The sequence below is a fragment of the Sus scrofa genome, chromosome 1 (assembly GCF_000003025.6).
Source record: "Sus scrofa isolate TJ Tabasco breed Duroc chromosome 1, Sscrofa11.1, whole genome shotgun sequence".
Classification (NCBI taxonomy): domain Eukaryota; kingdom Metazoa; phylum Chordata; class Mammalia; order Artiodactyla; family Suidae; genus Sus; species Sus scrofa.
In genome coordinates this window covers 223,723,336-223,748,768 of record NC_010443.5, presented here as the reverse complement: position 1 = coordinate 223,748,768, position 25,433 = coordinate 223,723,336, and the positions used below count along the sequence as shown (strand labels likewise).

The 25,433-nt window shown below is 45.3% G+C and overlaps 1 protein-coding gene across 1 annotated transcript; it reads left to right on the top strand.

The window, feature by feature from the left end:
* Positions 1,108 to 25,156, top strand: KLF9 (Kruppel like factor 9). Its single transcript, NM_001011504.1, is given in 3 exon segments — positions 1,108 to 1,131; positions 1,134 to 1,611; positions 24,927 to 25,156. Coding segments are annotated over 3 exon segments (732 nt in total).

Sequence of the window (25,433 nt, the reverse complement as noted above, 5' to 3'; positions counted from 1 at the left end):
TGGAGCGCTTGCCTTCAAAACGCCCTTCTGATTGGCTGAGCCTATGTTAGTGACATCAACCAACTTACTTTTGATTGGAAGGTTGGTTGCTGGGACTGTAGCGTTTGCAGGAAGTCACTTAACTCTTTGAGAGCTGGAAAACAAACTGAAGTTCTCTTTTGTCATTAAGAACAAGCGCAACTGAGTAGGGAAGGTGTGTCCCACAGCTCCGAAAGCTGGATTGTGAGCCAGGAGGTCTGGACCAGCTAAGGGGTTGAGAAGCACTCCAGAAGATGCGCGACTGCTTTTTTGCAACCTCTCGGCTGTTACCCTTTTAAATGTCAGCGTTCGAGGCTGTAGGGGTAGCACGAGGCATCGAAACGGAACAGTCGGATTGGCCGCATGTCTCAGTTCTAGACGCACCTCTCCACCGAAAGGCCGTTCTGACTGGCAGGGGGAGAAAGTAAACAGAGTTGAATCACCCTCCCCACTGGCCAATTGGAGGGGGTTTGGATTGTGACGTGATGGGATTCTGCGAAATTGTTACTGAGCGAGAGAATGCCGGAACGGTGCGGACCGGCAAGAGCAGGGTCTCAGAAGCCGTCAGTGGACTGGGGGAAAAGTGTCTCTTAGACCTGGCGCTAGGTCCGGCCGTTGCCACCCGCATCCAGGTGGTCGGGTGAATGTCCTGGGGCTTTGGCTCGACGGAGAGGCGGCTGAGGGCGTGTACCTCTCTTGCAGTTTCCTCTCTCAGCGCCTCGGGGGCGTTTTTGGTCGAATAAACTTGCGACCGCCACGTGTGGCACCTTTCCAAGGGAGCCGGCTCGGAGCGGCCGGCGCGCCCGTCGGGGGTATAGCGCCCGGCGTGGGGCACCATCGGCGGCGAGAAGCGGCGGCGCAGCGAAGCCCGGGGCCGTGGATGCTGCGTGCGGAGGCGCTGCCGGTTACGTAAAGATGAGGGGCTGAGGTCGCCTCGGCGCTCCTGCGAGTCGGAAGCGCCCCGCGCCCCCGCCCCCTTGGCCACCGCGCAGCGCCGCGCTCATCGTCCGAGGCCAGGGCACAGCGAGCCGAACCTCTGCAGCCACCACCAAGTTTGGCCGCGTCGCTGGGGCTGCTGTCGCCCGCACCATGTCTGCGGCCGCCTACATGGACTTGTGGCTGCCCAGTGTCTGGTTTCCATTTCGAACCGCGCTGCGGTGCCGGAGCATGGGGGCGCTCCGGACGCCGAGCGGCTGCGACTACCTGAGCGTGAGGTGACCAAGGAGCACGGTGACCCGGGGGACACCTGGAAGGATTATTGCACGCTGGTCACCATCGCCAAGAGCTTGTTGGACCTGAACAAGTACCGACCCATCCAGACCCCTTCGGTGTGCAGCGACAGCCTGGAGAGTCCTGATGAGGATATGGGATCCGACAGCGACGTGACCACCGAATCTGGGTCGAGTCCTTCCCACAGCCCGGAGGAGAGACAGGATCCTGGCAGCGCGCCCAGCCCGCTCTCCCTCCTCCACCCTGGAGTGGCTGCGAAGGGGAAACACGCCTCCGAAAAGAGGCACAAGTGCCCCTACAGTGGCTGTGGGAAAGTCTATGGAAAATCCTCCCATCTCAAAGCCCATTACAGAGTGCATACAGGTTAGCGGCGTCTCCTTCTTCCCGCAAGCTCTGGGGTTAGTTAACCTTTGGCCGGGCAGCCTTTCTGGGAGTTAACAACGCACTTGGCCGAAAGGGTGCAAAAATTTTGGATAAGATGCTGTTTAACTCTTAAAAAAATTGAACTGTGTAGAGACAGAAAGCTCACTCTCTTCTTAATCGTCCCCAGCCTCTAGAAGCCATGGAGAGCATTAACCTGGCGGGGCGGAGTGAGTGCTGAGCGCCAGCCCCCGTGCGTGGCCACGCGGGGAGTGGTGCCTCCCCTCCCTGTCCCGCCCCGCCCCCCGCCGGACTCCAGCACCGGCGGCAGTGGGGCCACCCCACCTGGGCAGACGCTGACGGGGGTTGAGGGACACAGTCAAACCACTGTGTTATCTTTTATTTTATTCTCTTGTGGGATTGCAGCGAAGTGGCCAAACCTGGGGAGAAGCGGCGCACTTTACAGGGAACCTTTTAGGAATGACTAAGGGTTCGCTGGTTTAGCTGTATGCTTGCTACTTTTCAGGCCTTGCCAAGGTGCTTTTAAATTTGGCCAAGAATCCCCAGAGAGCTTTAAAATAATACTGCTTCAGGCAGCAGATGAGTTTGATCAAGTGATGGTTTGTTAACTTCACGACTAGTTAGCCTTTTAAATGAGAGATTCAGAGAGGATTTTTCTCCACGTGATTTAGGTCGCACCGGGCGGCCCTTAGCAAGGAGGTGTGGTCCTTGCCGAGGTCAAGGCTGATAATGAAGGTTGGGATGTTCTGGAGGCCCCAAGGAAGGTTATTTCCCAGGGAAAGCGAAGGCAGGGCTGACCAGAGGCATGTGGCTGAGACATCCGCAGTATAAAATGAGCTTTAGAGACTTACAGGGGCCTTGGTCAGCCAATTCTATTGGTTCTGTTTAACATATTCAGAAAAAGTTGGAAAGCATTCACACTTGGCCATGCTGTCTCACCATCTTTAGTAAGGGTCCTTTACAGTGCTGTTCCAGTAAGGAAGCACAGTGCTTGGTCTTCTCATGAAACTCCTTTTCCCTCTGTCCTATGACACCATGTTTAAGAGGAGGTTATTGGAGTTACTTGGAAAGTATTGTCGTTTTTTGGGATAATTGTTGGTACTTTTAAGATGAGGCCCTGGGCTTGTGGTTTCAACATGATCATTGGTTGGTTTGGTTCTGTTTTGCTTTTTTTAAAAAAGGCCACGTAACTGCATCTCGTATTTTATTTCCTTTGGAAAGTGTTTCTTGTGGAGGTGGCTGCTGGCACAGGAGTAAAGCTGAATTTCCTCCGTGGTTAGTGCAAAATCAGGTTCTGTTTGGGGTAGTCATCTAGGTTGCCGTAAAACAGCACATTTCAAAGTTTCTATCTGTAAGTGTTGTTGTGCCTGAATTGGGGCATGTGACCTTTAGAGTGGCTCCCGGGGTGAAGCAGGGGTATATTAACTGGAGGGTGTTACTCACCAACAGCTGTTGGGCGGGCCTGGCTGTGTCAGCCATGTTCCCGAAGTTCAGTTCACAGGGACACCCACTGCCACCTTGAGCAAAGGCACTTTCTCCTTCAGGGAGCTGCCCAGTCGTGCAGTTGGGGAGGCCTGCAGGGCTTCTGTGTGAGCTCCCTGAGTCTGTCCAACTCAAAAACGATTCCGGCATTCTGGACCACTCGGCTGAGTGATTTTCTCAGGCATTTATAGAAATGGCTGCTTATGTGTGCGTGCATGCGTGGTGCTCTTTAATTCTCCATGAGGCAAGTCAGCTCCGCTGTTTCAGGAGAACCTTTTACACAGTCCAAAGTGGAAAACGAAGTAAATGTTAATCCCATTTTAAATGCTACAGTCTTTTGAAACTAGTGATACGGCGATTGCAGGTGTCTTATTTGTTTGAGGGCTTTGTAATGCTAGGACACAGTTCAACAAAAACCTTGGCCTCCACAGAGACTAACAGAAGTGTACTCCTGCTAGAGAAGGTATGTGTAAAGGATACTCTAAATAAGAGACTTGAAGGAGGGCTCACGCATTTAGAAGTTTCCATTCAGCTTCGAGGTAGATTGTCTTTGGGATGGCATATCAGCTTGATTGGGGTGGGGGGGGGCAGGTATTAAACCCAAAAGGTAGCCAAGAGATAGCAGTTGAAATGTCTGCATTCTGTGAAGATTTTAAGAATTAAAATTCCAGCCACGCCCCCTGCTCATGGCCCAAAGAATCCCTCCTATTGCTTACTCACCTCCTCCTAGATAGGGCCTGACACAGCTGCCACTTCTGTAGAACCAATGGCTTTAGGAGTTGAGCCACTTAAACAAAATTGTGTTTAATTCAGTGCAGTTAATTCTAGAGTACCTAAGAGAAAAAACAGTTTTGAGGTGGACTGAGCTAGGTTCTTGATTTGTCTTCCTCTTTCCCAGTTGTGAGACCTTAAGCAAGTTCCTTGAATTCTGAGTTTGTAAGCTACAGGTCTGAGGCTGAATTTTCTTTACAAATTTGTTTGGCCTGGCCAGCCCAGGGTTTATAAAAATTCAGTTACTAACATGGGAAAAAATCAGGATTTCCGGACAAATCCAGATTTCTGGCTTGGAAAATCCAGTGATCTGGCAGTAGTGGGCCTGAATTCCTGCCCAGCAACAGTTGGCTTGAACTGACCATTCTTTATGTGGGGCAGTGTCCCTTACTGTTCATCATTAACGTGGTCTCTGTTGGCAGTTAAGTTTGTAGTCTCTTTGTTTGAGCCTCAGTTTTTTAATCCACAAAACAGGGTACTATCTCTGAATTCAGGTTCTTGTACAAAGATGAGATCATAGTTTGTATGTAATAGGCAGAGCTTAAAAGCAGGAGACCTAGGAGAAACATTTTTAAGTAGCATGATACCTTACATTTTCTAACACTATGCTTACCTTGTTTTTCTTCAGCCTCTAGATCAGATATCTTCTTGGGTGATGTATCTCTAAAGTTTAAGCAGTGAATCCATGGTTAATCTGAAAAAAAGGGCAACAAATACGAGCTTTTCTGTCTCCAGACTTTTTGGACACCTTAGGATATATTTATTGTTTCAGATTAAGTATTAGACTCACTGGATACTTTGCCTGAAAAAATATTGAGCTTATTAATTGAAAATACATCCAACTTTATCTTGGCATACCCACATCCACACCCACATGCTTCCCCCACCTCTGGGCACACACCCCAGATTTGCCTACTCAAACTCACTCCCAAACCCACCCTATCCCATGTCCTCTTAACCTCTCTAAGAGCATGACAAAGAAAAGAAAATAGAATTACCCTAAGTTTCCTGACTTTGCAGTCACCTTGCACAGAGAGAGAGGGAATCTTTTGGAGAAGTAAACAACTACATCCACATTCCAGATTGGAAGTCATCAGAACCAGCTGATATATAGAGTCATGCTAGGTGGACGTCCCAGTGATGGAAACCTTAGCCCTTATTTCCACACCAGGTACCATTTTACGGTCTTTTTGGAGGGACTTAAACCCCCAGATGGTGACAGTGGGTAGAGCTTAAGGTACTGGTTACAGGATTCTGAAAACCAGAAAGCCCTCAATCCCAATCCTCACACCCCAGTTCTAGAGAAACAAAATTTTTTTAAATGGTACTTTTTTTTTTTTTTTTTAAATAGAACAGAAGGAAGTTTATGTAAAACAAGAAGAGAAAAGAGCTCCAAAAAGCCAAACAGTGGCTGTTTATATTTCTGTTTCTCCTATTTAAACATTCCCCTGGGCTACTTAGACTATCTGGTGGAGGAGGCCTTGGGAGGTCCCACCACGGAAGTTATCCTCTGAAAAGGAAATGGATTTTCTGGCCTCTTCAGGAATGCCCATCACTGACTAGCTCTAGCTCAGGTGGACTTCCTCCCCTGAAACTAAAGTTTTAAAATTTTGCTCATGGAGTTCCCATTGTGGCACAGCGGAACCGAATCTGGTGTTGGCTGTGAGCTGTGGTGTGGGTCACAGACATGGCTCGGATCCTGTGTTGCTCTGGCTGTGGTGTAGGCCGGCAGCTGTAGCTCTCATTAGCCCTCTAGCCTGAGAACCTCCATATGCTTCAAGTGCAGCCCCCTGCCCCCAAAAAAGCAAAATTTTGCTCACATAGGAGCCAGGCCTGCTCTGTGCCTCATGAACTCCTCTTCCTAAATTGCTGCAAAAAGATTTGGCTTTTTGGTTCAGGACTATCTAGTACCATCAGAGGTATGAGAAGGATCTACTTCCACTACCCAGTAGGCAGGAGTTCAGGGACAGGGCAAGGTCTTGAAGTGGCCCCTGGGCAGCCCATTAATTAGCACCTGCCAATTTGTTACCATTTTACCACTTCTCTTCATGAGTAGAAAGGAAGCCCTGTGCCTTGATCCTTAAGGAAACATCCTCTCTGCCCGATTCTTCTTTCCAGAAGGCTGCCCGAAGTGATGTGAGTGGTATTTCATAGCCTGACATGCTTCATCCAAGAGGGGCCTGCACAGATGATTGTTTTCCTACTCTTTTTTCCACTTTCTCTTCTCCAAGGAGATTAACTTTCCTCCCCCATAATTCCCCCCATCCCATGACGTTTTAGTACCACAGATATACTGTAGAGGTGTTTCTGTACTGTGCACCTTTAGAAGGCCACAAACCATTCTAGCAGCCAAGACTTTTCACCTGCCAAAAATTCAACTTTTGCCCCAATGGGGGCAATTTCACTCCTTGCAGCAAAACTGTCTAGACATAGTCTCATGTACCCTGTCAGGAAAAAAATGAGAGCAAAGGACTGCAAATGGGCTCTAGTTGTAGATTTCATGGATGGCCTGAGAGGTTTGCTTCTGGGTTTCAGACAAGAGGCTAGAAACTTGCTTGATTCTAGGGAAGGATGGCCCACAGCTGCTTGAGCCCAGGCCCACTGCTGCTGGACTCTTCCCCATGGATTGAGGACTGTGGGAAGACCTAACAGTCTGGTCCTGGAGGTGGAAAGGACTGGTTGCTTCCACTTTACTTCCCGTCTTGGCCTTCGTCATCCACCATCTAGGGCCCTAGCAAAGGCGATGTGTCTCAGAAGACCTGCTGCTGCTGCTGGCAGGATGACTGTTTCACAACAGTAAAGATAAGTAGAGTAGAATTACAGAGTAAAACCATTATTTCCCATGATTTTCCTCCCAAATCTTCTGTGAGTGGTGAGAAGAGAGAGGGGAGGTATGCAAGTGGGGCCCTGGTCGGGGAGGGAGGCACAAGAGTGCATATAGTGCTATTTTGATGGTAACACCCCATTACCTTCAGATGCAAAGATGTAACCTGAGGGAAATAAATTCTTGGGACTCTGAACATAGGGTCAGGTTTACATTCCTGGCTCAATTGTTGATGCTTATCCCAAGAACTAGTCATTCCGCAATGTCTGTGGGAAATTCCCAGATTGAACTTCCCAGGGAGAAACATCATATGACATATCGGGAAAGTGGCTGACAATGGTCTTCCTTAATAAGCTCATTGAGAAGAAAAGTGGGTGGGTGATTTCCCAGTATTCACTTGTTCAGGAGTCCCCAAAACAACCTGACATCGTGCCCTGGGTAGAGTCGGATTTCTTGACCATCATTTTGATTTCTGAATGCCTTATAATCATTAGCATTCTTGATTTAAAAAAAAAAAAAAGAAGCCAGCTTTGTCATTTTCCTTAGTCTTGACTTCCAAAATTTTTCCTTTTTTTTTTTTTTTCCCCTTTCCTCTCGGTAGCTGTTCTCTGGCTTGGAGAAAAAGCTTGCAGCATTCCAGGCCTCTGCTGCTAGAATCCTCCCCCACATCCGACCCTCCCACCTTTTCCTAATGTTTCTCCAGCAAGCCCAGCGCCCACTGAAGAACGTAAATTAGTGCCTAGTAATTGGTACAAAAGCACTTTCTGTTTCTATGCAACACACGCAAATAGGAGGGGCAAAGGGAAGGAAAAAACCCACAGATGGTTAAAAGGGAAAGAAATGGGATCCTCTGCAGTGGTCTTGAGCATGCCTGTTTCTTGCTCCGCCCCACTTTTTGTTGGGAAGTTAGTCACAGGCCTAAGCCTAACTGAGAGCACTTGGTGGCGGCTGTTGTTAGTATCAAAAGAATAGAATTTGGAGGTCGAAAATGACCTTGAGGGGTCATCACATCCATCATTTTGTCTGTTAAAAAAAAAAAAAAAGTGTATGCTTTTCTTTTCTTCTTCTTTTTTTTTTTTTTTTTTTTTAAATCCTCTCTGATAGACCAGGATTGTTCCACTGAAACTTGGGAGGCAAGGGGAAGGGCCTGGAGGGTTTGAGAACATACCACCTGGATTCAGAGGCTGGCTGTCTGTCCTGTTTGCCCGTGACATTGGACAGAGTCCTGGAATCTTCTGGAGCTTCAGTTTCCTCAGAGGTACCATGAGTACCACGAAGTCCTTTGAAGATGAAGTGCTCCAGGCCAGAGCTTAGCCAAATGGAGATCTTCTTCGTGAATTCTCGGCAATTCTTAGATTTGAATTCTTTTCTGCCGTGGTCTCCTGAGGATTTCAATCTGGTTAACTTTTTTTTTTTTTTTTTTTTTCTAACTGGTTTAGAGGGCTGCTTTGCATTAACCAAATCATGGAGTGAAAGGGCAGAGGTAAAGTCAGCCCAGGGGACCTCTGCCCTCTTATTATGGAAGCAGCACTCTGAAACAGCCCAAGGCCAGCGCCTGTGAGATTTCTTCCTCCTCCCTTCCTGGACCCCTCCTGAAACTTTAATACCTTTTTGGTGCATTAAGGCCAAGAGTAGACATTTGTCTTACCCCAGCCTCAAGCAAATAATAGAACTAATGTTATTATTCCTAGAGAATGCCTTCCCCACTAAGGGAATGAGATGCATCCATTTTTTATGTGTGGGATCTTCTGAGACCTCCTTGCCATTCGTGCTTAATCATGTTTACGATCGTGCACCCACAGGCTTCCCTTATAATCTCGGTTTATCACAAGGTATGTCAGCCTTTGGAGGCCTGAGATGAGAACTGAACATCTGGATCTACAGTCCAAAGGTTCTAGAGCTGTAAGAACCAGTAAGATCACCATCTATGCCCAGGGCCACTGGGCCTTTGAAATTTTTTTTTTAACTGAAATTGAAAATGATCACAGATTTGAACAGCAAAATGAAGTTCATCCCTGATTGAGCCTTTTTTAAAAAGTGAGAAGGTTATTTAAATAGATTAAAATAAAGAGATGGGCCCTTAAGCCGTACAAAATTAATGACAAGGATTTGAAAAGCAGGCAGCAGTATTTCATATTAAACAAAGTGTAAATGTTTTTCCAAGGCGAGTCTCCATACTTTTGGAAGTGAGTGCCTCTCAAAGGACCTGACTTGAACCAAAGTGGGAACCCGTGAGTCAGGCAATGGACAAAAACACAAAGATCCTGCTTAAGAATTATGGACATTTCAGAACTGGAAGGAATCTCTTTTTTTTTTTTTTTTTTTTTTTTTTTGGCTTTTTGGCTTTTCTAGGGCCACTTCCACAGCACATGGAGGTTCCCAGGCTAGGGGTCTAATCGGAGCTGTTGCTGCTGTCCTATGCCAGAGCCACAGCAATGCGGGATCCGAGCCATGTCTGCGACCCACACCACAGCTCATGGCAACGCCAGATTCTTAACCCACTGAGTGAGGCCAGGGATCGAACCTGCAACCTCATGGTTCCTAGTTGGATTCATTAACCACTGTGCCATGACAGGAACTCTTGGAAGGAATCTTATAGATCCTTTTTGTTCAAATAGATGGAGGGCAGGGGGTTTTTACCATCTCTCCCTTCTAGGGAGCCAGCTTGGATGAGACAGGCAGTCAGAAAAGCAGAATAAGGCTGTGATAAGGAAGCCAGTGCACCGTAAGGAGCTTGAATGTGAGGGTTCTCCAGAGAAGTCTTTACCTTTAGCAGGGAGGCAGGTGGAGCCAGTAGAACATGGGCTTTGGGGTCCCCCAGACTTGTGTTTGAATCCTGCCTCTGCCACTTTCTAATTATGAGAATTCTCTGAGCCTCATTTTTCCCATCTGTAAAATAGAGCTCAGTAATTATATGCCCCTGGATTTTTATGAGACTTAGTCCAGATGAGGTATTCAAAGCATTTAGGACAGTGTCTCCCTATACCACGTATTATAATTAAAAATAATTTACATGTGTTGCCCAGACGCCCTTGATTTTGTCTGCAATTCCACATTTATCCAGCAGCAGCTCGTGCATTTAAATGGTACTTATTCATTGGGTGACTGTTCCATGCAAATAACTGTTCTAGATGTTGATAGCAGGCACTGTGAATGTTGTGAATAACAGAGATGATGATAGGAGTTCCCACTGTAGTGCAGCGGGATTAGCTGTGTGTGTTAGGTGTGCTGGGATGTGGATTTGAGCCACACAGTGGGTTAAGTGGTTTAGGCTACAACTGTGGCTCGATTCTGATCATTGGCCTGGGAGTGCTATGTGCCTCAGGACAGCCAAGAAAGAAAAAAGTGATAATGATAGTGATAATTATAAATTATTAATATTAGTGGTAACTATATTAATTGTATTAATAATGATAACATCCGGCATGTATTACATGCCAAGATCCAAGCCAAATGGTTTACATACATTGTCACATAAACTCCCAGAAGTCCTATGAGATGGGGAAAGTACTCATTCTTATTTTACAGGAGGAATTGTAGTTAGTTAACTTAGTCCAAGTTTACTCTGAAGTTTTCCTAATATGTTTCTAGGTGCTTGGAGCTGCACATGAATACTTGTTGACCAGGACCCTTTGGGTTTTTGCCAGTGGGAAGAGACCCTGTGTTTTTGCAAGACTCTCTTGGATTTGCCCCAAAGCCACCATTGTCTCAACTCTTGAGGCCTAGCTCTGACTTGGGATTGGTTTTTATGAACCTTGGTAGCAATATCTGCAGAAACCATAGACCTGACCAAACCTATCCTGTATTTCCCAACAGCTACCCAAAACATGGGTCCTTCCACTTGAAAAAGACTCAGTTCTGGATCCACAGCTCTTTTAATCAGGCCTTTTGGTTGTAAGCAACAGAACTCCAACTTGGACTGGCTTAGTAAAAATTAGCACTTTATTGGTTGCAGTTACTCTTGCTTTTGGGGGTAGCTCTTGCTTCAGGGATCTCTGGATGCAAGTGCTCAGTGTCTGCCTCTCTTCCTGGCTCAGCTTTGCTGTCCTCTGCTTTGGCTTCATTCATGGGCTGGCTGTCTCTGAATGGCGGTAAGATGGCTGCCAGCAGTTCAGACTCCCATTCTGCCAATTCAGCAAGCCCAGTGGAAAGTCAGCTCCCCTTTCCTAATGATTCTAGCAAAGTCCCGGGCTTCAAGCTTCATAAATGAATTTGAATTTTGTGCCTGTTTCTGAAACTCAGTCACTGTGGCACGGCTGGGTCACAGCCAACCTCTGGGCCTGGGGTATGGAGTCACCACCCCTGAGATTACATAGACTCAGAGTGGAACAGGGGTGCTTTCCAAAAGGAAATTCAAGGTGTGCTTTTTATTGCCAGAGAGGCAAAACCAATGGCTGGTCACTCTGTCTACACATTTGGAAATAAACTGAACTACTGGGTTTTCTTGCTTGCTTTCTTTTTTTTTACCACCTGGTAGTATATGGAGTTATTTCTTTTTTTTTTTTTTTACCACCCGGTGGTATATGGACTTCCCTCAGTTGAGACCTACGCATGTCAGATCCTTGTCTCACTGTCCCACTGTGCCCCACCAGGCCTCAAACCTGTGACACAGAGCTCTAGAGATGCTGCCAATCTCTTTGTGCCACAGTGGGAACTCCTGGAACTACTGTCTTTTTGGGTTTTTTTTTGTTTGTTTGTTATTCCAAAAGACAATGACAATGTTTTTCCTCCACATTTTTTTTCGTGTTTGAAGAGAAAGAGCTCTGAACTATCTCTGTATTCAACCAGTAATATAGCTACCAGGACATATACTAAGTGGTCTTTGTAGAAGATGGATTATTATTGTTATTATTATTTGTCTTTTTGCCTTTTCTTGAGCCGCTCCCGTGACATATGGAGGTTCCCAGGCTAGGGGTCGAATTGGAGCTGTAGCCACTGGCCTATGCCAGAGCCACAGCAGTGCAGGATCCAAGCCGCATCTGTGACCCACACCAGAGCTCACGGCAACGCCGGATCCTTAACCTACTGAGCAAGGCCAGGGATTGAACCCGCAACCTCATGGTTCCTAGTCGGATTCATTAACCACTGTGCCACGATGGGAACTCCAGAAGATGGATTATTTCAACAAGTATTTCTTAGGCTCAGGCTCAGGCCCAGAGGCCCTCCTCAGTGGATGTTCTAAGCTGGTACCAAAGCCTCACACGGAACATGTGTGGTGACAGCAATGTGATCCGCAGAACCATTCACTGGGTCTTAATTCCAGTCTGTCTATTTTAATGCCCAGAGAAATAAATTGTGTTTACAGGAATGTCTGTCCCCCTGTGTGCTAATGGATAGAGGTCTTGTCTTTACAAAGATGAGCTGTTTATATGGTGGTTCCCATTGGGATTCAGAAGTCTATTCAGTGTGCATAATGCCCAACAAAAACACCATAATAAATCGTAAGAGGCAAAAATTAGATCTTAAAAATAACTTACAAAAACACATAAAAATGACTTAAATCCCCATGCTGCCATCATTTCCAGTGCTTTTGTACCATTGCTGTTTTAATGAAAATAAGCAGAATGACAACCAAACAGCTGCTTTCTCTCTTTGGCGTTGCAAATCATAGCCTAGGCCAGCCATAGGATGCTTGTCTGCTGAGCATTAGCCACTGAAGCAGGGGTTCCCTGGTGTGAAAGAAACATGGGCTGTGCCCCTCTGACCTGTGTCATTTCTTCTCAATGTCCTGCTTGTGCCCAGATTTTAAAGTACTGTCCAGGCATGCCTGCCCCCAGAGGGCTGAGAGAGTTAGGCGGGGGCTGTTTGGTAAGAATTGGACAGCTCAACCCTGCCATTCTTCATGGTCTTTCGTGACCATTAGTGGCTCACTCTGTTAAAGCTAGAAAGATCTGCCTTATGGTGACCCATGTGGCATGTATGAATAGGATCTATAGTCATTGCAGCCTTACTCTGGTGCTAGCAGTGTCAGAGGTTGAGCCCAGAGAGAAAAAGCTGGACACACGAGATGGAGCAACAGCAATGGTCACCCTGAGTGCCATGACCTGGCTGGCAGGTAGAGGAGGTATTCACCGACCAGGCAATGGTCTTGTCTCTTGTGTTTTCCTGTTTTGCTTGTCGTCTTTTCTGAGTCAAAGGCTTCAGCTCTCTGGATGGCAGTTGCCACCAGGCTGGAAGCTGTGGGTGCTACATATAATGTCACCTAAATACATACACAGAGAGGTTATCCTTGTGTTTGCTAAGGCTGCCAAAAGTCTCGGTGGCCCTTGGAAGGCAACCATGTGCATTGGGTAAGAATTTCCCAGTCATAAGCCTGCGGTGTACAAAATGGGAACTGCTAGTAGCCAGAACTGAGTTCTCAAGCCCTCCCACCCCACCACCATTTCTGCTTTTGGTTGACCAACTTTATCTTGGCAATTCAGGATCCCTCAGTCTCTTTGTGTTGTTTTATTCTCTTTTGGGTACATGTTGACAAGATCAGAGTTCTCTGTCCCTCTCCTTTTGCCTTTCTTCCTGGGAGTGAACTGTTTGATGGGCAAGAGCCTCACCTCTTAGCATCAGTGGAGGGCTGTCCACTCACGTGGCATTCTTTGACCTTGGCGGTCTCCCCCAGGTTATCATGCACCAGGTGGGGGTCCCGGTCCTCACATGTAGGCGTCTTCTGTACAGGGGTGCAGGCATTAGATCCCTGCTGTGTGCCTCATCCTCTTGTGGCATCCTCCCAACTTGTAACATCTCAGGAACACACAGTCCCCTCCCCCACCCACATGAGGAGGGATGGGAAAGAAACTTTGAGGCATACACTTGAGACCCTTTTCTCAGCATGACTGCCCAACTCCTTGGGTGCCCTGGTGTGGGTGGGGACTTCCCTATGGGGACAGGCTGCAGGCATGGGGTGGGCCATGCAGCACTGGCTGCTCTGCCTGGTGCTACCCAAGCCTGTTTCTAAAAGGAGAGCAGAGAACACCTGCACTTCTCAAGAAACCTCTGCTTCTGTTCCCTAAACACAGCCCCTCCAATTTCTCTCTCTCCGGCTCAGATCTCAATAGGAAGCTCTGGCATATTAAGAAGTTTAAGGATTTCAAGGTCTGCCTAACATTTTTAAAACTCTGTCTTGAAACTTCATGCATAGCAACAACTTACTTGTTTTAACCTGTCTTTGCCCTCCCCGAGGCAATGTATGTGGAAGGGAGAGCCTAGGAGTAAGATGTTTAGAGAAATAGGAAAAAGGCTCTCTCTACACTTAGTTAGGTCTTGTGTTCTTCTTTCACTTCTAAACTCAATACTAAAGCAGGAATTTGAAAACTGGTTCTGATCTAAAGTTGTCCTGGGCAAGTCAGCAGCCCTCTGACTGGGCTTCATCTGAAACAGGACAGATTTGAATTAGATGTCATTAAAAAAAAAAAAATCACTCAAAATGCAAAGATTCTAAGAATCTACCTTCCTCAGCCTTATTTTGGCATCAAACATATGTCCTGTTCAACATTTAGTGCCTAGTAGATTATTTATTTATTATCTCTCTTTCCCACAAAGAACTGGGCAGAGGCAGCACAGTCTGAGATAGGAGCAAGAACGCAAATGTAGGAATTGGCCAATCTGGGCCTGGACCTAGCCGTGTGGACATGGGGCGTGGTCCCCTCACCTCTCTGCCATTGCGGAGTTGCTGAGGTGGGGGCCAGGTAACAGAGACATCAAGTCACAATAATACACAGGAGGTCCTGCCATGGATCAGCAGTAACGAACCCCACTAGTATCCATGAAGATGCGGATTCAATCCCTAGCTTTGCTCAGTGAGTTAAGGATCTGGTGTTGCTGTGAGCTGTGGTGTAGGTCACTGACACAGCTTGGATCCCACATGGCTGTGGCTGTGGCCTAGGCCAGCCACTACAGCTCCAATTCAACCCCTAGCCTGAGAACTTCCATATGCTGCATGTGTGACCCTAAAAAAAAAAAAAAAAAAAAAAGTAATGGTATATAAAAAAATTTTTTAACTTATAAAAAGAAAAAAGGCATAATGACATATGTCTTGCTGACCTAAACAGTCAAGACTCTATTGTCTGCCACCTTTATTTCTGAGTTTCTGGCATCATCTCACAGGTAAGTTGAGTTTGGGGATGTGGAAGCAATACTTGGACAGACTTGCTTCCGAATACCTAGACACCAGCTTCCAGTGAGGAAGTACTGCGGGACAGATGTTACAGACGCCCACTTCTCAGTGCAGAACCTCAAGAATGGGAAGGGCTGCTTTCCACAGATAAACACAGGGACCAGGAAGTAAAATCTCACATCCAAACTCTATAGTGACTCTGTTGTATCAACAAATGAAATGTAAAAGGAAACCAAATCACAATAAGGATTCAGAGAGAGAGGCCAGAGGCAAGTGGTAATGGAATGAGATGACATTGGGGCAGGCATTTATTCTTCTAAAGCTATCAAGAATTTTTACTTTTTTAGGACATCAACCTGTGTAGGTAGTAGCAAATATTTCTGGAAAACAGGAGGTTTTTACTTCTTATTTTTTTTTTTTTTTTTTTTTTTAGGGCCACACCTGCGGCTTATGGAGGTTCCTAGGCTAGGGGTCAAATCAGAGCTGTAGCTGCTGGCCACAGCCACAGCTACAGCCACAGCAATGCAGTGATCCAACCATCACCTACATCATAACTCACAGCAATGCCAGATCCTTAACCCACTGAGTGAGGCCAGGGATCGAACCTGCATCCTCAGGCGTACTAGTCAGATTCGTTTGTGCTGAGCCACAATGAGGACTCCTACTTTCTTTTTCTTTTTCTTTTTTTTTTTTTTTTTTTTTGTCTTTTTGCCATTTCTTGGGCCGCTCCTGCGGCATATGGAGGTTCCCGGGCTAGGGGTCGAATTGGAACTGTAGCTGCCAGCCTACGCCAGAGCCACAGCAATGCAGGATCCGAGCCACGTCTGCGACCTACACCACAGCTCATGGCAACGCCGGAACCTTGACCCACTGAGCAAGGCAGGGATCAAACCCGCAACCTCATGGTTCCTAGTCAGATTCGTTACCACTGCGCCAGGACGGGAACTCCAGGACTCCTACTTTCTTGATTTTTGAGCTCTATATTAATTGGGACAATTTATGTAGGGCAATGCAGAGTTGGCCGAATGCAGATGATGCCTACCTCCTATCAAGTGAGTGTGTGCTTCTGCATGTGGGTAATGGAAATGAAAAACATAAAGCAAAGGCTCACATTTTGTACCTGCAAGTTAGTATTGCTTTATTTTGGGGAATGAGGACTGATGGTAATGGACAAGGGGGTTTCAGTGGCCTGGGAGAGGACTAGTGCCCCCCACCCCGGAACACTGCACAGGGCTGTGGGCTGTGCATGTCTGCTCCTCTCCCTCCCCCTACTTCCTAAGTAGCACACTCCTTGGTGAGGCAGTCCTGCCATCTCTGCCTGTATCACTCAGTATTTGAAGAGAGATTCCTGTTTGTTCTGTAGGGGCCATTTTCCTTTCACATATGGAAGAAGCAGGAGAGGAAGAGTGAGAAAACATGTAGTTTATCCTGAAAGTTTCTCACTTTCTAGCAATTTAAGAAGGAAACAGAACTATTCTCCTTCCTTTGGTTTCGGACACTGAAGTCTATTTCGCAGTAGCGTGTAAACTCTCCCTCCCCCACCGCCCTTGTCGCCACCCGACTCCCCACATGGAGTAGATTCTTGATCAACACATTCGTGGAAAAATCTGAACTCGTATGCATCACTGTTGCCTTTGTTTTGTGTAAGGCTTTTCTGACTTCTCATTATAAAAGCAGTTTGTACTTTCGCTTTTAAAAAAATCAGAAAATATAGGGGAAATATTATAAAAAAGAGGTTATCTCTTCATCTGTAGATAATTACAGTTCATATTTTGTATATGTTCTTCCAATATTTTTTTTCTCCGTAGATATTCATAATGTACATACACAGCCAATCATACACTTCTTCCTTCCTTCCTTCCTCTCTCTCTCTTTTTCTTTTTCAGCCACACCCATGGCATATGGAAGTTCCTGGGCCAGGGATTGAATCCGATCTGGAGCTGCGACTTAAACCACAGCTGCAGCAATTTCGGAGCCTTAGCCCACTGCGCCAGCTGGGGATCGAAACTGCACTGCTGCTGAGACAATGCCACATCATTAACACAGTGCGCCACATCAGGAACTCCGCTGCTCCTTTCACTTAGCTGTGAAAAGATTGTTCATATCTTTTGTACAGAACAGTCTAGTACTTTTTTGAACAGGTATGTATTATTCTGCTGTATGGATCACTATCAAGTATTAAGGTAGTTCTTACTGTTAGACATTTAGGCTGTTACCAAGTTTTACTTTTCATAAACAATGCTGCTATCCTTGTATATTTCTGTGATCCTGTCTAATTGTTACCACAAATAATTCCTGGGCAAATATATTGCCAGATGGTCCTAGAACAATTATAAATCCCGCTCATGCAGTAGGGGGCTCTTTTCTCAGGTCACCACCAATGACAGGTACATGAACATACTTTTTAACATTTTCACCAGCCTGACTTCATTGGTATCTTGAATGGCATGTTTTGATTACTTCTGTGATTGAGTGTATCTCATGTTTATATTATTTGGTCATTATTTGTTATTTTATAAATTATTTGCATCCTTGCCCAATTTTATTAAGTAGGGCTATTTAATTTGCTAGTGTTCTTTTTTTACTACAGATTTAACTTTTTGTCATATGCTGCAGTTTCCTTTATTCACTGATTTGGTTCTTAACTTTTTTGACTGTATATATATATATATATATTTTGCCATGAGGTTTTAATTTTTTTTTAATATTTCAAAACTACCCTTCAGCTAAGATTCTACCATTGGTTTTATGTTTAGAAAATCTTTCCCCATTCCAGGATTCTAAAAATACTCACCTATATTTTCTTTTACCTTTATGGTTTTATTTTTTACACTTATATATATAGCCCATTTGGAATTTAAGTGAAAGGTATAAGGTAGGGATCCAGATTTAATTTTTTTTTAACCAGATATCTATGCTATTTATCGTATTAAACATTCCTTTTTCTTCACTAATTTGAAATGAAGTCTTGGATTTATTTTCAGGCTTGACTCTGCTCCACTGATTTGTCTTTTCCTGTGCTGGTATCACACTATCTTAATTATTACAGCTTTAATCATACATTTTAATAACTGGTATTGTAAGTGCTCATTTATTATTATTCTACTGCAAAATTTTCTTGGCAAGTTGAACATATTTATTCTTCCCAATGAACTTTAAAATGATTTTGTCAAGTTCAAGAAAAAGAATTTCTATGGTGTGTTAATTTCATAGATGAATTTCTGCAGAATTGCCATAGTCACACCACTGGGCCTTACCATCCAAGAACATGGGAAATGTCCCATTTATTCATTTCCTTTTGTATCATAGTTTTGTGGTTTTCTTCACACAGGTCCTGAACTTTATTGTTAGACTTATCCTGACTGACTATGGTTAGCATATAAGAAAACCATTGCTGTTTCAGACGCTTAACACCTATGAATGCCTTTTTAATTTTTACTAGTTTTTCAGTTATTTAAGACTTTGCAATAGGAAGTTGTATCCATTTGCAAGTAATTCTTTTTTGTTGTTTTTACTTTTGCTGACAAAGCAGAAGACTTTATTGGGAAGGGGTGCCCAAGTGGAGAGCAGCAGGGTAAAGGATCCCAGGAGAACTGCTCCGCTTGAGGCTTGTAGTCTCAAGTTTTCTGGGAATGGAGTTAGTTTTTGGGTTGTCTGCTTGGTCCGTACTTGGTCTGGTTCAGGGTCCTTCTTGGTGTCATGTGCATCTCTCAGCCAATTGCACGTCATTCTTATTTTGCCTCCTCCTTGCCACAGTTTACTTCTTATTTTGTTATCTGATTGCACCCACTATATTACCTGAACAACATTAAATAGCTGTAATGTTTGGAGCAGGAGTCCATTCCTGCCTTGAGCTTGACCTCAGTGAGAATGCTATCTTCATTTTAACTATTTGACCTTGCCGGAGAAAGGTTTAGATCTGTTTTTTATCCTGTTGAGAATTTATTCTTCTGATGCCCCAAAAGCTTTTATTAGGGATGTATGTTGAATTTTATGAAATACTGTGCTGGATTTATGAAGGCGGGATGTGTGTGGAGGGTGGAGGTTGGGGTGTGAATTTAGCCTGCGAAAATGAGGCGTAATATCGGCATGATTTTCAAATGTCGAATTATCCTTTTATCACTGGAATCCTAGTAGCTTTTTTGTAATTAAGAAAAACACAGTTTTTCCTCAAGAAACAGCCTTGATTTTGTACATCTGTGAGGAGAAGCTATGATTATTAATTGGCATTTTTAGAGTCCTGTTCTGAAAAGGAGGCCTAATTCCCTTAGATTTGTTTTACTAGATTGAGTTACTTTTGCTTGAAGCAATGGAAGCTTCAGAGTTTGTATTTTTAACCCTCTTGCCCATTTTAAGTTTAGGCCATTTTAGGCTCTTCCATAAAATTGTGGAAGGAGGAATGAAAGAACCAGATGGGGGAGGGGGGGTCAGGAGAACAGGTGCTCTGACCCCAGGCCAGGACCTCAGTGGCAGTCCATCTGAACTCTTGGGGGCCTGGACAGTGTTGGGTATAGCTAGTTAGCAGTCCCTACACTTGCCCTTTCTCCCTCTGTATGGACAACTCACCACTGTTTATTTCAAGACTTTACTGAGAATAAGCTTCACTTGGTATTGTCAACGAATCACCAGGTAAAGTGGAGGCTCCTTAAAGGCAATGAGTCATCGTTTGTGCTAAGTCAGCACGTGCAAAGCCAGCAGACCCCACTCCTCTTCTCTTGAACCCACTGGAGGCCCAGGAGACTTCTGGAGGCCTGACGTGTCTCTGCACAGAAAGTCTTTTACACGTTTGGTACAGTGTTCAGTAGCCGTTTTGATCCAGTTTATTTTATACTCAGAGCTGCGTCTGTCAGTGAGAGGTGCTTAGCTTGTTGCTTAAAGGGGAGGGGAGTGGTGTACAAATAATGAGAATGCAGAGAAACTTGTGCCGTTAACAGCTCTGCTCCAGTAAAGCAGACTTTATTGTGTCACTGCCTCTGGGTGTGTTTTCCTGTGAGGGCCAGAAATAAAGCACTAGGACTTGTCTGTTCTTTTTTATTTATTTATTTTTTTCCTCTAGGAGAATGGTAACTCTCTCATTAATACAAAAGACAAGTTTAAATATTCTTTAGCTGGCACTTGCTTTGTTCTATATGAAGAAGGTTAACCATTCTTTTGGGGCCCTTAGCCCTGAGCTGAAAGGGAGGATTGGACTTGATTTTCTGCCAACTTCAGGATGAAGGGCAGATCACAGCCCCTCCAAGCCCTCTCTTTTCCTCTCTACACATCATTTCTGGTTCCATTCAGCCTTAAATTCTCTTTCTTCTTTACATATGATTTCCCCATTCCATACTTTTTTAGGTTGAAAACATGTATCATTTTCTAGATATCTTCAATTGTTTGTATCTGTCACTAACCAACATGCAGGAATGTATCCCATAGTAGCTTGTATAGACTCGCCACTGACTTAACGAGGTGGATGACTGGGAGTTCCCTGGTTGTCTAGTGGTTAGGATTCAGCACTTCTATCACTGAGGCCCTGCTCTGGGAACTGAGATTCTGCATCAGGCTGCAACACAGACAAAAAGAAGTAAATAAATAAAGAAGTGGATGATTTGAAAGGGCTGCAAACTGTAAATCCCCAAGAAGAATCCAGGTCCCCTGCCCACACAACTGCTTGGCTGGAGCAGTGTTTTATCAGGTGTTGATCTGAGTGCTTTTCCATGGGGAAGACACTCCCCACTTGGCCCAGGATTCCTCCAAAACCCATGAGCTAACATACTTGGCTTTTATTCACCCACTTTTATTATGCATCTGTCTCCTGAAAACATTTGGATTTACAAATTCTAGGCAACACCGGATAGAAGTTCAGGTCTTCAGCTTGAGATCAGGAGTCAGCCAGCTTTCTACGAAGGACCAGATAGTAAATATTTTAGGTCTTATGGTCTCTGTTACAGCTACTCTGCACTGCTGTTGTAGTGGAAAAGCAGCCATAGATAATACATAAACAAAGGAGCGTGACTTTGTTCTAGTAAAACTTTGTATATGGACGTGAACACTTGAACTTTGTATAACTTTCCCCTGTGGCAAAATATTATTCTTCGCTTTGTTTCAACCATTTGGTAAAAACCAAGTTTAAGAGTAGTGTTTATTCCAGGTCAGATTTGGCCTGTGGATTTGCTAACCCTTAATTTAGATCATTGACCAAAAAGCCCCTAATGCTTCTCCAAAGGGTTGGAGAAAAATCAAAATGTTCCTTGAGCTCTTATACTAGCATCTCACTTCCAAGTAGATCTATTTTTAAATGCTTGGAAAATGTAAGCTTGAATTATACACATTGTATGACTCTAACAAAGGGTACAGTTGGCTCTCATTTGCTCTAGGCTCTGTGGGTGGCCCTCTCCTCTTTGAAGCACTCAGGGGAAAAGGATGCTAGGTCAACGAAAGCACCTGGATTAGAAGCAGTAAGAACAGTTACATGACAATTCTGAGGGGCAGTGAAGAGAGTGTAGCCATAAGCTAGATTGAAAGTGAATTCATTGGGAATGGACCCTGATTATATTTGAAATACATGTAAATCTAAGCATAAGTACTTAATAGTTTTCCATCATACACAGCTGATTCAGGTTTCATGACAATTTTCTACTGACTGTCACTTCCAACTTCCTAAAACAGGAAGTGCCTTATTTCTTTTCCAATCTTAGCACACAGTAGAGTGGTCTTCTGACCCACTTTTCCCACAGTGGACATAGATTCATTCAGATAAATTAATCTTCCCTCATGACTCACTTGAAAGAAACATGCGCCAGTGAATAACTAAACCACATTACCACTCCTTCGAGAAAACCACCTCTGATGGCATTGAGAAAACACAGAGGTTTTCCTTTGCATCGCTTTCCTCCCCACCAAATTATCAAGCAGCGGAAAGAGGACTCTAATATAGAAGAAACAGAGAGGGGCTTTTGGTTTGTTTTGGTTGGGTTTTTTACACCTTATGCTGTGAATTCTGACCATTCCTCGTATTTTTTAACAGAATATGTTTAAAAGAACATTTCTTCCATCCATTCTTCATTAGGGTTAGAGAGGACTTTGCTGTAGTCTGATTCTGAAATTCCCAGTGATTCAGGAACTTGAGAGCAAGCTTTGGTCATATGAGTGATCCGAAGGATGAGCAAATGCAGTGCGTGCCCCCACACCCCCACCACACACAGTTGAGGCATTTACTAAATGCTTGGCAGCACAAGTAGCCAAAGTCAGTTGTGACCTTGTCCTTGCCCCAAGAAGCTCAGCCTTGTTGGATTATGACCACCTGCATTTCTCCTTTTGCTCAAATTTCTGCTTAATTGGGTAAAAATGCATTTTGATCCAACATAAATTGCAAAAGTACAGTTTTCAACTCCATGTCATTGGGTTTTTCAAAGGTTCTGTTTGAAGCTCTTTCTCTTCTCTCCTTTTGGCCCTACCAGAAACTCTTGAGCGTCCTCATGCGTCATCCACCTTGGGTAGGGCCCGGCATTCATCGGCTCGCTATTGCCTTTTGCTGCTGTGGCTTTCAGCTTAGAGCTCTGTGAGGAAATATTTATATCTAGACCTACCTATAGGGAATCCGCTTATACAGATTTGTTTTGCCCACTTCAGGTTTCCCATAGGAGCAAGCAGGTTATATATGGCACGGTGACCATTGCTCTGCTTAGAGAACAGCAACTAACACCTTAGTTATGTATAGATTGTCACGAAGGTGATAGAGGTATTTTGTTGTTGCTATTGTTGTTTTCAAATCTCCGGCCCAGGTTAGGAGAAGCTGGGAGGACAGAATCGTTTCTGGATGACTCACATGCACTACGCTGGACAGCTCCCAGCCCTTTGAGTCTCTCTCTGGTTCCGAAAGGTGGGAACAGGAGTGACAAAATATTCGCTCTTCCCACCTACCTAAAGAGTGTCTGGAGAGTTCTCCAGAAACAAGAGTCTGTGAAGCAGCTGCAATGGGCTGTGCTTGGACAGGTTTGAAGAGTAGGCAGGCAGGTTCTCAGAGCTAGGGGGCAGGGGGTGATACTCACAAGACAAGCAAGCAAGACACCCATCTTAGCAGCTCTTTCTGCTTGTGTGTATTCCCCACAAACATGGACACAGATCCTCCCCTGCCAATCCAGGGATCAAGAAGCCCCTAATGCTAGCCTGATGGTGTCTACAGGGCGGGGCTTAGCTGTGTTTAAAAGGGTCAAGGAGGAGTTCCCATCGTGGCGCAGTGGTTAACGAATCCAACTAGGAACCATGAAGTTGCGGGTTCGGTCCCTGCCCTTGCTCAGTGGGTTAACGATTCGGCAGTTGCCGTGAGCTGTGGTGTAGGTTGCAGACGCGGCTCGGATCCCGCGTTGCTGTGGCTCTGGTGTAGGCCAGTGGCTACAGCTCCGATTTGACCCCTAGCCTGGGAACCTCCATATGCCAAGGGAGCAGCCCAAAGAAATAGCAAAAAGACAGAAAAAAAATAAAAAGGGTCAAGGAGACAAAAGCATGAATCTGAGGCAAGCAGCCAGAATGGGGAGGGATGTGGAAACACTGAAAAGTGTTAAGCCTCTGTCTCCTCATCTGTAAAAATGGGTCACATCTGTGGAGTGTCCTCTAAAAATTCAGTGAGATAATCCATGTAAACCCCTTAACTCTGTGCCTGCACTTGTTATTTTAGAATAATGTTAGTTATTTTATGAGAAATACAGAAGAAAGTAGGACGGTTCATTGGGACAAGAGAAGCTTAGAGAAAGGCATGATAGCATTCTTCAGATAGTTAAGGAATCCTCACGTGGCAAAGGGAATACACTACTTTTTAGTGTTTATTTTTTAAGCTATTTTATTTTATTTATTTTGTGGCTGTACCACAGCATATGGAAGTTCCCGGGGCAGGAATTGAACCTGTGCCTCTCCAGCAACCCGAGCCACTGCAGTTGGATTCTTAACCCACTGTGCCATAGCAGGAACTCAAATTTTTAGTGTTTAGACAATATGATTTAAAATATGGCCTTTGCAGGGAGGCAGGTTTCACATCAGTAAGAGTGTGCTCAGAGATGCTCAGAAACAAGCAGGCTTCCTGGTCAGGTGTGGGGTTCTGCCACCAGACTTGTTCAGGCAGAGGCTGGGTGGCCAAGCACTCAGGAGCTTGAGAGGAAATGCCTGCCTCTGCTGGGAGGCTAGTTGGATGAGATGCCTCAGTTCTTGCCCATCTGTATGACGCCGGGAAATTTAGCAAAGGGCTAAGTATTTTGACTCCTTGGAGAGAATGTGTGAAACCACCAACCACATAGGAAAAAAACTGGAAAATTTAGCTTCCAAGTCTCTTGGGGATCCATTGGGTACAAAATAGCAAGCTCACATTCTTCACTTGGAGAAGATGATTCTCAGCCATCAGTGTTAGTTTATTTGGGGTGCCACAACAGAGTACCACACAGTAAAGTACCTGGGTGGCTTAAACAATGGAAATTTATCTTTCACAGTATTGGAGGCTGGAAGTCCAAGATTAAGATGTTGGCAAACAGAATTCCCATTGTGGCACAGCAGAAATGAATCTGACTAGTATCGACGAGGATGCGGGTTCGATCCCTGGCTTTGTTCAGTGGGTTGGGTATCTGGCGCTGCCGTGAGCTGTGCTTCAGGTCAAGATGCTGTGGCTGTGATATAGGCCAGCAGCTGTAGCTCCGATTTAGCCCTTAGCCTGGGAACTTGCACATGCTGCAGGTATGGCCCTAAAAAGCCAAAAGAAAAAAAAAAAAAAAAGATGTTGGCAGAGTCAGTTTCTTCTGAGGCAGGTCTCCTTGGCTTAGCTTATAGATGGCCATCTTCTCCCAGTATCTTCACAGAGCCTTTGTTCTATGTATCTGTGACCTAACCTTTTCCTATAAGGACACCAGTCATTGGATTAGGACCCAGGCTAATAACCTCGTGCAACCTCAGTCACCTCAGTAAATACAGACACATCCTGGGGTACTGGGGGTTAGGGCTTCAGCATATGCGGTGGGGAAGAGGCACACAATTCAGCCCAGAACGCTGGTGTACAAAGGATTTATCCTGAGTGGTGGGGATTATTGACCAGGACCAACCTTGAGCATCCAGGTTCTTTAACCTGCATCCTTGATTCCCTTCTTTTAGGTGAACGGCCCTTTCCTTGCACGTGGCCAGACTGCCTTAAAAAGTTCTCACGCTCAGATGAGCTGACCCGCCACTACCGGACCCACACTGGGGAGAAGCAGTTCCGCTGTCCGCTGTGTGAGAAGCGCTTCATGCGGAGTGACCACCTGACCAAGCACGCCCGGAGGCACACGGAGTTCCACCCCAGCATGATCAAGCGATCAAAAAAGGCGCTGGCCAACCCTTTGTGAGGTGCTGCCCCCCCGAAGCCAGGGAGGGACTGACCGGGAAGGACAGAGCTACTCCCAGCAAATGGACAGACACGTGGGAATCACGGCCCGAAGAGGCACACAGCCCGCACAGGAAGTCACTGTTCTTTGGTCACTAGTCTAATTTTCCTCTCCCTGCGTTGTTTTTAAAAAGCACATTGTAGCCTAAGATCAAAGTCAACACTTGGTCCCCTTGCAGAGGCAACTTGGAACCACCGTCTCTGACTGTTGGAGGGAAGGCAAATGTTCTTTGTTTTTT